This window comes from Diprion similis, chromosome 10 (assembly GCF_021155765.1).
Source record: "Diprion similis isolate iyDipSimi1 chromosome 10, iyDipSimi1.1, whole genome shotgun sequence".
Classification (NCBI taxonomy): domain Eukaryota; kingdom Metazoa; phylum Arthropoda; class Insecta; order Hymenoptera; family Diprionidae; genus Diprion; species Diprion similis.
Window position 1 is genome coordinate 13,082,526 of NC_060114.1, and position 13,679 is coordinate 13,096,204.

General features: G+C 38.1%; 4 protein-coding genes across 8 annotated transcripts; 2 read left to right on the plus strand and 2 right to left on the minus strand.

Moving 5' to 3' along the window:
* Nucleotides 1–129: 129 nt before the first annotated feature.
* Nucleotides 130–6,197, minus strand: LOC124411092 (AP-3 complex subunit beta-2). 2 transcript variants are annotated; one of them, XM_046889974.1, is made up of 10 exons: nt 5,872–6,197; nt 5,597–5,672; nt 4,785–5,366; nt 4,201–4,497; nt 3,846–4,113; nt 3,005–3,727; nt 2,178–2,483; nt 1,826–2,097; nt 841–1,208; nt 130–508 (listed from the first exon to the last, which is right to left on the minus strand). In XM_046889974.1, the coding sequence occupies exons 1-10, from the start codon at nt 6,003–6,005 to the stop codon at nt 361–363; spliced, it is 3,174 nt and encodes a 1,057-aa protein (XP_046745930.1). In that variant the 5' UTR covers nt 6,006–6,197; the 3' UTR covers nt 130–360. The 2 variants fall into 2 exon arrangements, with proteins under 2 accessions (XP_046745930.1, XP_046745929.1); XM_046889973.1 differs by having other exon boundaries at nt 2,178–2,489.
* A 504-nt stretch (nt 6,198–6,701) lies between these two features.
* LOC124411761 (respirasome Complex Assembly Factor 1) lies at nt 6,702–8,965 on the plus strand. Of its 2 annotated transcripts, XM_046891144.1 has the most exons (5): nt 6,702–6,954; nt 7,466–7,569; nt 7,840–7,969; nt 8,077–8,165; nt 8,707–8,965. In XM_046891144.1, the coding sequence occupies exons 1-4, from the start codon at nt 6,856–6,858 to the stop codon at nt 8,116–8,118; spliced, it is 375 nt and encodes a 124-aa protein (XP_046747100.1). In that variant the 5' UTR covers nt 6,702–6,855; the 3' UTR covers nt 8,119–8,165; nt 8,707–8,965. The 2 variants fall into 2 exon arrangements, with proteins under 2 accessions (XP_046747100.1, XP_046747099.1); XM_046891143.1 differs by lacking the exon at nt 8,707–8,965 and having other exon boundaries at nt 6,703–6,954; nt 8,077–8,408.
* On the minus strand, nt 8,076–11,909 carry LOC124411759 (EKC/KEOPS complex subunit Tp53rk). 3 transcript variants are annotated; one of them, XM_046891141.1, is made up of 4 exons: nt 11,786–11,909; nt 9,698–9,909; nt 8,955–9,248; nt 8,076–8,860 (listed from the first exon to the last, which is right to left on the minus strand). In XM_046891141.1, exons 2-4 carry the CDS (start codon nt 9,903–9,905, stop codon nt 8,622–8,624), a joined length of 741 nt encoding a protein of 246 aa, XP_046747097.1. In that variant the 5' UTR covers nt 9,906–9,909; nt 11,786–11,909; the 3' UTR covers nt 8,076–8,621. The 3 variants fall into 3 exon arrangements, with proteins under 3 accessions (XP_046747097.1, XP_046747096.1, XP_046747098.1); XM_046891140.1 differs by lacking the exon at nt 11,786–11,909 and adding an exon at nt 11,198–11,366; XM_046891142.1 differs by lacking the exon at nt 11,786–11,909 and adding an exon at nt 10,338–10,513 and having other exon boundaries at nt 9,698–9,913.
* Nucleotides 10,508–13,009, plus strand: LOC124411758. The gene is made up of 2 exons (XM_046891139.1): nt 10,508–10,843; nt 12,136–13,009. The coding sequence occupies exons 1-2, from the start codon at nt 10,582–10,584 to the stop codon at nt 12,783–12,785; spliced, it is 912 nt and encodes a 303-aa protein (XP_046747095.1). The 5' UTR covers nt 10,508–10,581; the 3' UTR covers nt 12,786–13,009.
* Nucleotides 13,010–13,679: the final 670 nt, after the last annotated feature.

Below are 13,679 nucleotides of genomic sequence, written 5' to 3' on the forward strand. Positions count from 1 at the left end.
ACAAAAATTCGATTTAATAATTCAATAACGTGTGTATATATATAGCTATTATTTGGGTAACATTTGTTATTGTTATTATATATATATTTATAAAAAAAATAATAAGAAGAAAAATGATGATTAAAAATTTATAGACGATATCAGTATAATATACAATATACGTTACATGTATATAATTTATACATGCATACTTTCAATGCGATTTTACTTCCCAATCAATTGTTATCCTTCTAATATATAGTGTATTCGAACATGGAATGAAATACACGAGTGGGGTGAGAAAATTTGTTTGTTTTTTCAAATTTGATGTCCATTGTTTTTATAACAATTATGTATAATATTAAGATTAAGAAGGCGGGTTTATTTAAAATTAGCCTTAATGTCGTTGAGCAGCATCGATCCTATGACCATTTTCTCACAATTCACGCATACCTCCAAATCGTCAGTTTCTCCGATTTTTACTGTTATCAACACTAACGATTTAGAGGCCAAAGTCTGCGCCGCGAACCTGTAATCAGAGTTTGAAAATTTTTTTTTTTTTTGCTCAACCATCAATTACGTATGATTTCAAGCAATAGAAATTTTTTTTAAATTTAACCGAAACAGAAAATTTACTGAAAGAAAAAAGAACGACCAGGAATAGAGAATTTAGTGCAGGCAAGTCTGGTATAGTCACTTGTGAAGAGAATAATCCAAATTGAAAATAAAAAGTTTTTTTTTTTTTTTTCTTTTAAGCATTTTGTATCATTTCTTGTTCCACATTAAAAAAAAATTATACACTTGCAAAATTTCACGTTTTCTTTGTCAGATAAGGTGACTAAAAGTTGATGAATATCTTACCTTAATATGTTGCCCTCGCTAGAAATCAGAGCAACATTGGCAGATTCGAATACTTTCTGCGATATAAGTTTCCTGTTGTGTCCAGGAAAAGCTATTTTCACCACATGCTCATTCATTCCCCTCAACTTGGCCTGTTCCGCGGTAAAGAAGCTCTCAGTCACCATTACAGATCGTACTAATTCACCTACGGGTGCTTTGACTGTTACTGAGGACGACACCGTTTCATCTTCCTTTTGATAAATTACGTTAAAATTAACCGGCTGCGTTGAGTCGTTGAAGTTAACCCCAAGTGTTGAAGATGACGTCGTGTTCGGCTGAAGTATTTGTATTGGCATAAAATCGTGGACTTGAATTCCTGATGGCAGGTTCTGAAAGATGGAGAAAACTACCGTCATTTCGTTTTATCGTAAATCGGTGAGTTGGAATTTGGCTAGCCCGTAAAAATCAGTGTTTTTACGGCAAGAAGAAGGTTTGGATAAATAGTCAATTTGTCAATAACTTTTTAACTTGGCATTGAAGTTGCAGAATAGAATATTTTTGTATTAGATTTCCGTACAGGATAATTTTATATTCAATTGCACCCAAAATTTGGATATGGTTTGAATTTATTTCAAAGACGGTAATGTAAAAAACTAGATTGCAATTGAGGTACTTTGAAAAAACGAGTATCACTATATTGAATATTGACTAAAAAACTGACTCATTGCTAATGTGGAGGAAGAGCCAGTCTGACAAGGAAAAACTTGTTGGTTTTAAAAGGACAAACACGCGTTAAAAGGTTGTTTGTACCTGAAAAAAATATTATCACATTACGATTAAAATATCGAAATTATTGGCTAGTTTTACAAAGTAAAGTCATTTCACCGTTGAGAACAGTAGATAAAGTTCTACATCCTACATTAACGGAAGAAGAAAAACAAGAAATGAAAGAAAAAAACGAGCAGCAAAGAGGAATTAACAACGTAGGTAGTGGAAAACCTCTCACCTTGTTTCCAACTTTGATATCTTTTATGGTAGTGCTACTTTCGTTAGAAAACGTTAGCTCAATGCTATTCATAGCAGAGCTAACAAGATGCTGAGATCTGGTAAACCTAAAATCAAGTTTCAGTCCCTTTCCACTGATTTTATTAAGCAGTTCTGTGGCCTTGATGGGAATAAAAGAGGCCGCTACTTCCGTTACTCCGTTAAGCTGCAGCGGGTTCATTGGAGTCAAGAAACCACCAAGACTTGGTGTCATTATTGGAGTTATTGGAATCACTGAAAAGAAACGAACCGAATTAACCAATTGATCCGAAGTCATTCTTTAATCTAACAATAAAATGTTTTAAATCACAAACCGTCATCCAAATCCAAAAGCAGATCGAGATTGCTTTTCGGCTTTTCCTTTGCATCTTCTTTAGTCTCTCTTTTAACTGGCTTAATCTTTTCTTCCTCCTCGGATTCCTCGCTATCAGATTCATTCTCGCTATCACTATCCTGAGAACTGGATCCGCTGTCACTGTTATTCAACTTCTTAATCACATTTTTTTTCTTCTTTTCGTCCACTTCGGAGTACTTATCAGAATCGGAAGAATACTCCGAGGACTCCCTATCCTCAGACGAACTTTCCGAAGAATTGGTAGACTCATCTTCACTCTCAGACTCTGAAACTAGTTGTAATTTTCATTTCAATTTTATTTACGTTGCTATAATGTAAACGCAGTATTGATCTTATTAAACTCGGCGCTGAATTTTCAAATCCATGGATTAATTTGCAATGAAATTCTCAACGAGCAGATATCTTGAAATTTTCCAAACTCAACTGCAAAATATTATTTATGACTCAAATAATCATAAGCATCGTTTATTACTAAGTTGAAACGTAAAATTTCAGACTGCATTAAAGTAGAAAGAGTTGACGGATAACAATGATCGGTTTGCGAACGATTTTGAAAAATTTCAACAAAGCATATAGAGAAGTTTCTGACAAAACTATCCATAGGTGTTAATATTTAATGCTGGGTTTAATAGAAGAAATATTACGCCTGCTCAGAATCAAACTACAGTGGGTTGGCCCTTATTGTCCACAACTTCTAGAGTTTAGCCTCTTTTGCTATTTTCAGCAGCATTTGGGAATTGCTTAAATTTCGACATACGTCATGCTCCTCATTCTGTCTTTTCTTACCTTCCGCAGGACTGCTCTCATCCTCGCTATAAAAGCTCTTCTCCTTTTCCTTTGTCGCCTTCTTATCTCTCTTTTCCTTCCTGCTATGTCTTTCATCTTTTATTTCGTGGGCGCTTACTGGCTCAGCGACATCTCTGACAGAAGGGTCTGGTGCAACCTCAGGAAACTGTGGCAAAATGTGATGCCCAACACAAGGAGTGTCTAGATAATGAGAGAGCGTGCCCAACTGGAACTGGGTGTCCTTAAATCTAGACTCCAGCATCGGGGCTGGTTTGGGTGCCAAAAATATCTTCTTGGCAAACTGCGATAGCTTGGTTTCGGCGTTTCCGCCATCCTGATTGAATATGAAATGCCTGAGGAATCTGGCCCTGTCCCTAATGTCATAATTTTGGTCATACCTAGCCAGTTGGAAGACGTACTGACAGAGAAGCTTGGTCTGGTTTGGATTTGATAGATATAATTTCACCGCAAGATTCAGCGTTTGGAGCTTTACAATGTCCTGCTCGTTTATGAAACTCTTGGCCATTTTTCTCAGCACATCTGGAGCTATTTTCGGAACTCTGTCTGAGTACTCTCCCAAAAGCCATAGAATCGAAGCTCTAGCTTGAGGGACCGTTATAAAATCCATCAGTTTCGCCATATGCGCTATTATATCTTTGTGCTCGTTTGGCTGCGTTTGCAACAGCTTCTTGATCACCACCACACTTTCAGCTACGACAGCCTCTGTGAACAGATAAACATGACTGAGTGCTTTATGAGATTTTGTGAACCATTGTGTGCTCAAATCTCAAGAGAGAATAACAAAAGGTGTGGAAATAAACAAGTATTTTTATCAACTTACCGTCTCTGTTGCTCAGCAAAGAAACTAACCCATTCAGACACGTATCAGTAACTTCCTTGATGTTACTGGCGCACCTGCCAATGGCCTGTATGCTAGCGCCAACGAATTCCTTGTCACTGCTAGAAATGTAAGTCTGAAATTCTCTTAGTATAACACCGATGCTGGTTTCAGTTGCTAAATTTGTAAGAATGTCAAGTTTCAGTAGCTTGATGTGCGTCGCATCTGATGTTCTGACAAAAAACGATTTCAGGAAAGGCTCGAACATACCCTGAAAAAATTCATCTCTTTAACAACTCTCGAGGAAAAATTTCGTTTTCTCATGTCTAATATTCTGTTTTCTTTTCAATTTCATCACCTTTCTGGATATGGATATGCTGGCTATGCAGTGAAGGACGATACTTTGAACTTCCCTGTGACCTCTCAATAACCTGATCAACGCCTTTGCAGCTATCATCACTTCGCTACGAGGTGCTGCATGGTGGTATAGCTGTGCAACAGCCATCACTACTGATGCGTTCCTACTCTGCAAGAGTGGTTTAGTATTCCTTAATAGCAAACGGTGGTCTGGATCTAGAGAAAATTTAGGCTTCTTTGAGTTCGATGAGTCTGAATCGGAATCGTAAAAGGGACGATTTTCGTCCTCCTCTGCATCCTGAAAACCAGCATTGAATCGTCAGTGGAATTCTTTGCCAGATTACCGGTGTTGTGAAAGAATTTGTTTTTGAAGCTACTGCAAATATTGCAATTTTTAACATACAAAAATTTTTGCAGATATTCCTTTGCCAAGTTTCTTAGACAAAATTTTGATGGTATTGAAAAATTTCTGGTTCAGAACATATTCAGAGAGACTGGACGTTTTCATATGAGTGCAAAAGATCCCTCCAAATCTTTGGAATTATTTTGTCGCTCTCTCTGACATACTCTGTTTATTTTACTCACATCTGCATTGGGATTGGTGAATTGTGTTCTAGCATATCTAGTCAGCATATTGACTATGACGACCTGTCCCCATTCGTCAACGTCCACCAATAAGTTGCAAAGTTTTCTATAATTCTTATGGATCAGATCAATTCTTTCTGGACAGACTTCCTCGAAGGCCATAACAGCAGATCCAACGACTAGAGTAGTTTTATCTGATAATAATTTTTCTAAAACAGCAATAAGTTCTTCCTTTTGCTCGGGATCCAACGAATAGAGTTTTGGAATAGCATGAGCAGCCGTCTTTCTAACATAGGGAGACATGTCGCTTGCAGAGTCTTTGATGGCCAGCATGACAATAGGCACAATCATGGATACCCTGATACTCGACAAAACTCTCAGGGCACTGGCTCTTATCAGTTGATTCGGATCCTTCAACGCTCGTTGAAATGTAGATATCGATAGCAAGGCCAGGTCTTGTTGGTCCTCCGCATAACGCACCAAATATACATACACCAATTTCTTTACTTCAATGTTCTTTGATACAACATTCTTAACCACTGCCGGAAAAAGCTCCGATGCATCTCTCCCTTTCGCCACCATCTGAAGGCACGTCATAAAATTAAATTTGGTTTGATACATCTCTGCATTTCTGTTACTTTAATTTTGAGTTGACAAAGATATTTTCCAATGACGTTCTGTTTTATTTGCCGAACTTTAGACCCTTGACTGACTTCTTGTGGACTAAAGGTGGGCGGATATCGGAACTCAGTTGTTGCTTTTCAATTTTTGCTTAGTTTTGAACACATCTGTCAGTTGTAAAGTTTACTCACCCCGATAATTCGTTTCATGGCCTCCAGTTTGAGGCCGTCTTTGTTGCTGTCGAGCATCTGCTTGAGGTCTTCATGTCTAGTAAGAAGCGTATTAAATGAAGTAAAATAATTAAAAATCTAACAATAAGAATCAAATCCGATGAGAAAGCATACGTTTTAATTTTCACTATTCTAACCTCTTCGATCGGGATCGAGGGAATTTAGCCTGTAGTAAATACCTTCTTGGTTCATTGCGCTAGGCAAGTGTTTAAAAAATAGGCGAAAATACTGCTTACTTTTTGTAATCGGAGTGGAAAAATCCTCCAGAAGCAGCGTCGGTCGCCAATTCTGGTTCACCAGCGCTTGATGGCCTGTCATTGCTGTACGAACCCCCGTTGTTGGACATGGTATTAGCCGCTGCCGACAACATGGTTATTACGGAATTCGCTGAATGGCGATTGACCGAGTGACGATCGTTTGACGGTGAAAAAATATCTCTAACGCATTTATCCTTAATATATTACAATAACTATCTATGTTTCCTCACAGGTATTTGACAGCTATCACCAGCTATCACTAAGCGTAGCTTCGTTTGGTCGTTCAGCTTCAGTGAGCTGCCGTTACTGAATTAATTTTTGCGCTTCCATCGCTGCTCGACTTTGCGCCAGAAACTCCCTAGGAAAGAGGCAAAGCTACTCACAAGCTCCAAGCGTAAAAGATATAAAAGATTATTGACAACGCCAGGGGCTAATATCGGAATGCACCCATACAAGTGGGGCAAAGGCAATTCAGTATGCTTTGTCCTTCTTGCTCTGCGCTAACAATCTTTTATCTCCCCAAGCCGTATGGGCCTCATCCGTAATTGTAAAGGATGAGTTCCGAAGCGCTAAGAAGTCCCTAGAACTACTCACAAACTCGGCTGAACAAAACAAATAAAAGTTTGTTGACTGTATAGAAGTACTAGATAACTAATTTCGGAAATAGGGCTACCTCTTTCGTTGACTCATAAGCTCAATGACTTTGGGAAAAAAAACTAAGTCATCTGGCGTTGCAGGCTAAAACTAACCATAGCCTGTCATGTCGCGTTACGTGGTTAGCACTCTAGATTGAGACGGACACGCACTGCTCATGACCACGTCGCGACATACACGTTCAATGTGTATTCACTTAAGGGGGGGAAATGTTAATTAGGTTATGAGTGCACGAGTGCCTGGATTTACAAACTCGTATTAGATTATTATATAAAAACAAAAATAGACTAACAATAAGCGGTAATAAATATGTCACGAACAAAGTCGGACAAAAATGGAAACACGGCAAAGACAGAACTGAGCGTTTGGACACGAGCGATTACTGCCAACTCGGAGTGGCCTGACAAGGTCTGACCATCAATCTTACCTACATTTATTTCATTACTGTCTCAGGATTTACGCGAGCGCGTAAAGTGCTATTCATTACACCTTGATACACGTAAAATTACCCAATCACTCGTATTGCTCATTGCCTATTATACCGCAAAACGCTTCTCTGGTCAAAAGATCACTTCCGAGGATTTATGTTCAAATTGCTTTTAGAAAAATATAACATTTATATAAGGATTAATTATATTCCACCTTTTCTTAAAACGGAATCTTTTCTTCGAACAGCAAAGAACTTCTTTTTACTCACAAGTCATTTAGAATTTTTCAATTTATCTATCAATTTGGCTCAATTTGTACAGCTCGTGTCATCAACAGCTGACAATTATACAAACTCTTATACAAAAAAAAAAAGGAAATATGTTTCAGAAACTTTGCATGTTTAAAAAATTGCAAGGATTAATGTACATAAGCGATGAAAATTTTTCAAATTTTGTGCGTGTGTAAACAATATTTTTTTTTTTCATCACAGGAAGAATTCCTCGATGTAATATACTGGTCAAGACAAGCAATAGGAATTATTGTCGGCATTGGATGGGGATTAATTCCGCTAAAAGGATTTATAGCCTTATTATTGTAAGTTCTATATTTTATACGAATAAAGTAGTGTTCATTTTATATTTCAGACTTTGCCCATTGTCAATTGTTTTTGCAAAAAGTGATTTATGTACCTAAACATGCTCAGTCATTGTGTTTCAATGTCATTCGTATAATGAATTGTTTGTAACAAGACAATATTATTTAAATTACCATTAACAAGGTATTAGTTTTATTAGCATTAGTAAGGTAATTATGTTAACCCAAGTGAATTCTTGCTGGCATTTAAATGAGAATTGCTTTTTTCAGATTCTTCTTAGTTAATGCTGGTGTAATGTATGTGTACTTTAGTAATTTTCAACAAGTTGATGAAGAAGAATATGGCGGACCTTGGGAATTGACCAAAGAAGGATTCGTGACATCGTTTGCTGGTTTTTTGGTAAGCTTGTGAATGTGTACATTTTTCAACTATACACAAATATCACTCGAAATTGGAAATTTGATGTTTAATTATTGTTCTTTTTTTTTCTTTCATATTCTGTGCAGGTAACTTGGATAATCATATATTCCGGTCTTCACTTTGACTGATTCCAATTCAGGAGAGAAATAGCTGCTCAATAACCTGCCAATCAACAGTGAGACATCTAGTATATCTAGCATAATTGATAAGCTCTGTATAATGAAATTCGTTAAATTTAAAACACATTAATTAATTCCTATTTATTATATACTGCATCGTTGACGAGAGCAGCCATAAGAACTATTATTCATGATAGTTGAGTATTCACAAGATACCGGACGCATCGAATGTGATCTTGTATTATAACGCTACCTTGCAATGTAAATTCCATTTATAAACTCATTTCTCACACTTTAAATGTCTTCATTTAATGAAGCAGTCATTGCCAGACCTAATTGTAAGTTTGAACGAAGAATGTGGAGTTCTTGCTGTTGGCTCTTGAATTGTCTAGAAAACACCCATATTCACGTGGATGATAGATTTTATTCTTCTTAGAGAACTTGTAAAAAATAATTTCGAATGACATTTCACAAATGAGAGCATGAAAGTCCCTCTGTTTGTTAAATCTCGATCATCCAATCATAAGACGCTTTCGACCGCGTGCCTGAACTTCCTTGTATTTTGCAATAACGTCGCGTTTGTCCTTTGACGTGCAGAATTTTTGGTAAAATTGCAACATTTCAGGAAACAAACTTGGCACCTCTGAATGCGCGCTAAGCAAGGCTCTCTCCAGCACGTACAGATCCACGGCTTTGTCTTCGGCTGTAGATTCGACATGAGCTAGTCCGAAATCTATCAGGATAATCTCTCCTAAGAAATGATGTTTAAAATTAGAAGGTGACGAATTAAACTTTGAAGTTCCTGGTGACAGGAATTCAATTTAAGGAGCAATAAAATGAATCACCTTCGACATTATTTTTCTTGTCTTTTTCACCCGTACGTTCTCTTTGCGACACGGGATAATTTTTCAGAAGCATATTTGAGGTCGTGAGGTCCCCGTGAATTATGTTTTTTGAATGTAATCTGGCAACAGCAGATCCAACTTGCTCCGCAACGTAAGTTATCAAACAACCCACATTTTCTTTGTCAGAGATATTAGTGTCTATGTAATCTTTTAACGTGATTGCGTCATTGATATACTCCATATATATACGACGCCGATCAAAATCGACTAAGAATAATGCTGGTGTTTTTACACCTGTAATGAAAGCAAAAAAATTAGCATAATTACCAAATATGATATCAGAAACAACATTGCAAACTTACTGTTCTGACTTGAGAAATATGAAAAATGTTCAGCAAATTTTGTGAAAAGTTTGATAAATTCCGGTAGTAATATAATACAATGGACATTCTTAGATAGCAAGAATAAAAAGGGATTTCGAATTTATTTTGCAGTAAGAGTGTAGTAGAAAGTTCTCTCTAAAAGTAAATCTCGAGCCGTATTACAAATAAAATCAGATCTCTACAACGATAGGAACAATACGGGTTCCAAATTTATTGATTATTGTTCACATGTACAAATTTCTCAGTAATACGGGGATTTGATTTTTTGCTATCAATATAGTATTAAAAAAAAATCAGGTTCACGGATATTTTGTTATTGTTTAGTAAAAGAAATATTTTTCATTCAAGTTATCATCATACCGGCTGCCTTGGCACGAACAATCGCGCGTGCTTCGCCCTTGGTTCTATCTTTGGTCAGGAGCGTGTCTAGATCAGGATGTCTGTATTTTTTAACAAATCTTTCTTTAATTAGGGCTGGTCGGCCAAGATACGTTCCTTTAAATAGTCGGGCTTCAGCGCCTTGTTTAACAATTTCAAATCCTTTTATTTCTATCGTATTTGGACCCATGTTTCTGTGAAATAAAAAAATTTGTTTTCAAACTTTTACCGTACCTCCCGTAAATAGGCAATAAAATCATCATCAATTCTTATTTCGATCCTACATTCTTGGCGCGTGCGACCACCTCACGACTTTGCGTTTAATTTTTTTCGCTAAAACGTGGTTAAATATAGGAGAATCCACGATCAAAACTTAGTAAAAAAGTAAACAAACTAATTTCTCTTCCGCGATTTTGCCGTAAGTCACCTTGCAGCGAGTTATGAGCGTCGTTATAACGGTGTCCGGTGAAAATCGGATACCTTAATCGGGAACACCCGATACATAACAGTCGGACGCAAAACGTTCAGGAAAGCCTCGACAAAAACAAAGTAACAATACCTAGAATATTTTCAGAATCCCATTGCGAGGTACAAACTATCGATTCTTCCAGATTCTGCATGCATTTTTTAAGATTGAATTACGGTTAAACCTTCCGTTGCGATGTAAATATTGGTCGCCCGAACGGCAGAGTGAAAAGGAACGTGAATGCGCGGCCCTGGTCCGGCTGTTGTAGCTATAGCAGCTTCCCTGCTAGCGCTAGCGTTGTATGGGCGAATCGATCGTTACTTGGCGTCCTGCGCGCTAATCGCTATCCCGCCGCTATCTGCGCTAGTATTCGCTCGTGCATCGCTCGGACCGGTTTTGCATGAATATCAAGAACCGTCGAATGCTTCCGAGTTCGGGAAGAGAAAAAACGGAGCGATTTATATCGGAAAAAATAGGCCGAATACAAGAACGGAAAAATACGGCAGAAAAAATGAGGGACGAAGTGAAAATGGACGCGAATCGCTTGATAGCTGAAGTTTACAAGAGACCGGCCCTCTGGAACCAAAGACACATTTCCTACCATAACCGCGAAGTAACTAACCGCGTTTGGATGGAAATTGCCACGATTTTTAAGCTTCCACGTACGTATCTATCCGCCTACCTAATATCCCGAAACAAACGCCAAAAACCCCAGCCCGCCAAACGCAAACCTCTTTCTCTTATCTCGCACCAAAAATCATACAACTATGCCATCGGCAATCACAGCTGTACGCACGCAACCAGGTTTGCGCTGTTTTACATACGGTACTCGCAACTCTTTCCAAACACTCTTCTCGCCGAGGTTCCTCACCCATCGATTTCATTTCATCCTCCTTTTCGCCTTAAAAACGTCCTCACGCGATCGTTACGTGCGTATAAAATCCCCTCCCTTCGACAATTCAAGCGACTAGCACGAGATTATGTGTCAACGGTACAACTGAAATATCCGATGCTACCTCATTATATGCTAATCCGTGTTTGAACAATCGGCGAAATTCTCTTCGACACATGTTTCTTGCTCAGCTCATTAGAATAAAATCGTATTTTTACGGAAAATTCACTTTAGGATAAACATGCTCACAGATTATCGCATATATTCAAGTTGAGAACCCTGACTTCACGCTCTAGCTTCTCCGTGGTCTCAAACGCTCATCCTCAACGAAAAGGAGAAAATGATTACCTAGCGAGTGGTTGCGACAGAGACTCAACGCAGACGCGAAGGGGAGGGGCGGAGATAATCGATCGCGCTAGTGTTCGCTATAGCGAATGCAGCAACAGCGACGTGCATAGTCTTTATACTCTGTAGGAGTATATAGACTTTAGACTCTATAGGAGGTCTGTTAGAAAACCGTGTTTTCTGTTATGAACGAAATCACGATGTTGTAGGTTTACGACTCGACTTCGAACTTTGGAATGGGGAAAACTACCGGAAACCGAATGACATTAAATAGATCTAGAGCAGCCTGAGCTGTAGAAGCATTATACACATTCTAAGTTTTTGAAATCTCACTAGTAAGTCTAATTTAACGATACAAAATACTGACCAAATCGAAAGTAATGATCATCACAGTTTTCAAAATACAACAAGCTTTCTTAACCTCTCGTCATTGTGCGAGTAGATGCATTCGGCCACGGACAACTATGTACAAAACACCTGGTCACACGCTAGTGCTGCCATCTAGTGCAATTGAATAGAAGCGCCGTGAACTTTCGCAGTAGCTGGGCGGGAAAATATTTAGAGAAGACAGACTACGCGCAACTAGAAAAGTGTGTTAAGTGTAAGTGGAGCGCTGGCTGATAACTGCAACTTATCTGGGCCATGTTAATAAAAATAACTTGGGTCAGCCACTGCTGGACTCTTTGTCAAATAACGAGAGTAATTGTGTGTTTGCAGAACCAGTTCTTAAGGCGAAATGGAAGGGACTGAGAGACACTTTCCGAGCAGAATTGAAGAAGGAACAAGTGTACCGAAAGAGTAAATACCATAGAAATCGACCGGTGTGGATACATTATAAGAATCTTCAATTTCTGAAGGAACAAATGTTACCACGACCGCCGATTTGGGAAAGAAATAGGCGCGAAAACGTTGAGGAAACCGATACGAGTGAGAATGAAAATCTGTTGCAAGAGGACACTCAGGAGGCACTCTCCGAACACGTCATGTCAATAGACGGAAACGACTCTGGTAAAGTGGATTCTGTAAACCAAGTCGAGGTCAAGCAAGAACCAGAAGAGAATTTTGAAAACCTTGAGTTTCAAAGTGTCTCAGAAAATTTCGGTGACAACGAAATGATGCTCCAAAATATTTCTCCTGAACAAGTTCTAATGGCTGGATCAGATTCGAATATCAGTTTGACCGTTGATCCTTTAGAAGCAAGTCGATGTGACGATAATTACTATTTTTTAATGAGTCTACTTCCCCACATTCGAACTCTACCCGCGGAAAAAAGAATGTGGCTGCGAATTCAGATGCAAGAATTGGTGTATAAAGAGGTTTATAAAAAAAGCAATGCCGATGGAGCGGAATTGACGAAAAGTTCGTGAATATTGTTACAATTTAAGGAGCGAAGACTTTTTTCATTAATGTACATTTTTCACTTTGTATTTAAATTATAATATTAGTTCTAAGTCATGCATTTCAACGAGCCTTGATGCAGCTCTATTTTATTATTGTAATATAATTATTGCAAGTATTAAAAACCTGATCTCTCATACATCTTTAACAGGATGTCATAAACGAGTGTCATCATTTGAAATCCAATGTCACCTGTGATGCATAATGTCGTTCTTTCTAAATTAAATGGGTACTTGCTGGAAGTACTGCAATACTAAAGGTGCAAAAAGTGTTCGGTTTTTCAAAAATTTTCCAAGAAAACATCTGGAATTCTTAGACTAGTAGTTACTCGATGGTGGTAGCATCTTACGTGAAACAAGTTAAAGAACGCAACGTCGGAGATAAACAGTAATTCCAAAGCCATGCGAGTCTTTTTAGTTCTGAAGCGAATGTTTTTTTCGGCAGTTTTGACGTAAATGTATAAATCACACGAATGCTCGATATGGAAGAGGTCTAACCGCCTGTATGTAGGCAACTATCTCCACTGATGGAACGCGTCTACACGCAATGCCGACAGGAATATCCAACAACTTTTTTGTTTCGTGCGAGAATAACGCCAAGAAATGTATGCCTGCAATAACTGGTTATTGAATGACACGAATTCATTTTCTGGCATTAATATTATTACGATAAGACAAAACTTTCTTCAGATATTCGTGTTCGTCATTCTATTATACCTATAGAATGGCGCTACCAATAGCTTTTTCGCGTTAGTCATCCGTAAGCGTAGGTATTATTCAAAATAAGTGATATTGCGCTCAGATCGTAAAGCATACTCTAGATTATTGTTAATCCGAGTTCAGGTCCCAATAAACGAAACTTAA

What these genes read in the sequence shown, in the direction of transcription:
- LOC124411759 (XM_046891140.1), bottom strand. An exon ending in TGTTCGTGCCAAGGCAGCCG is followed by an intron (nt 9,249 to 9,697) that starts GTATGATGATAA and finishes CTTTCATTACAG; the next exon opens with GTGTAAAAACACCAGCATTA. An exon ending in CAAGAAAAATAATGTCGAAG is followed by an intron (nt 8,861 to 8,954) that starts GTGATTCATTTT and finishes ATCATTTCTTAG; the next exon opens with GAGAGATTATCCTGATAGAT.
- LOC124411092 (XM_046889973.1), bottom strand. Translation starts at nt 6,005, where the DNA reads ATGTTGTCGGCAGCGGCTAATACCATGTCCAACAACGGGGGTTCGTAC. An exon ending in CCATGAAACGAATTATCGGG is followed by an intron (nt 5,367 to 5,596) that starts GTGAGTAAACTT and finishes ACGTGCCTTCAG; the next exon opens with ATGGTGGCGAAAGGGAGAGA. An exon ending in TGAGAGCAGTCCTGCGGAAG is followed by an intron (nt 2,490 to 3,004) that starts GTAAGAAAAGAC and finishes AATTACAACTAG; the next exon opens with TTTCAGAGTCTGAGAGTGAA.
- LOC124411758 (XM_046891139.1), top strand. Translation starts at nt 10,582, where the DNA reads ATGAATATCAAGAACCGTCGAATGCTTCCGAGTTCGGGAAGAGAAAAA. An exon ending in CACGATTTTTAAGCTTCCAC is followed by an intron (nt 10,844 to 12,135) that starts GTACGTATCTAT and finishes GTGTGTTTGCAG; the next exon opens with AACCAGTTCTTAAGGCGAAA.
- LOC124411761 (XM_046891144.1), top strand. Translation starts at nt 6,856, where the DNA reads ATGTCACGAACAAAGTCGGACAAAAATGGAAACACGGCAAAGACAGAA. An exon ending in ACTCGGAGTGGCCTGACAAG is followed by an intron (nt 6,955 to 7,465) that starts GTCTGACCATCA and finishes TTTTCATCACAG; the next exon opens with GAAGAATTCCTCGATGTAAT. An exon ending in GGATTTATAGCCTTATTATT is followed by an intron (nt 7,570 to 7,839) that starts GTAAGTTCTATA and finishes TGCTTTTTTCAG; the next exon opens with ATTCTTCTTAGTTAATGCTG.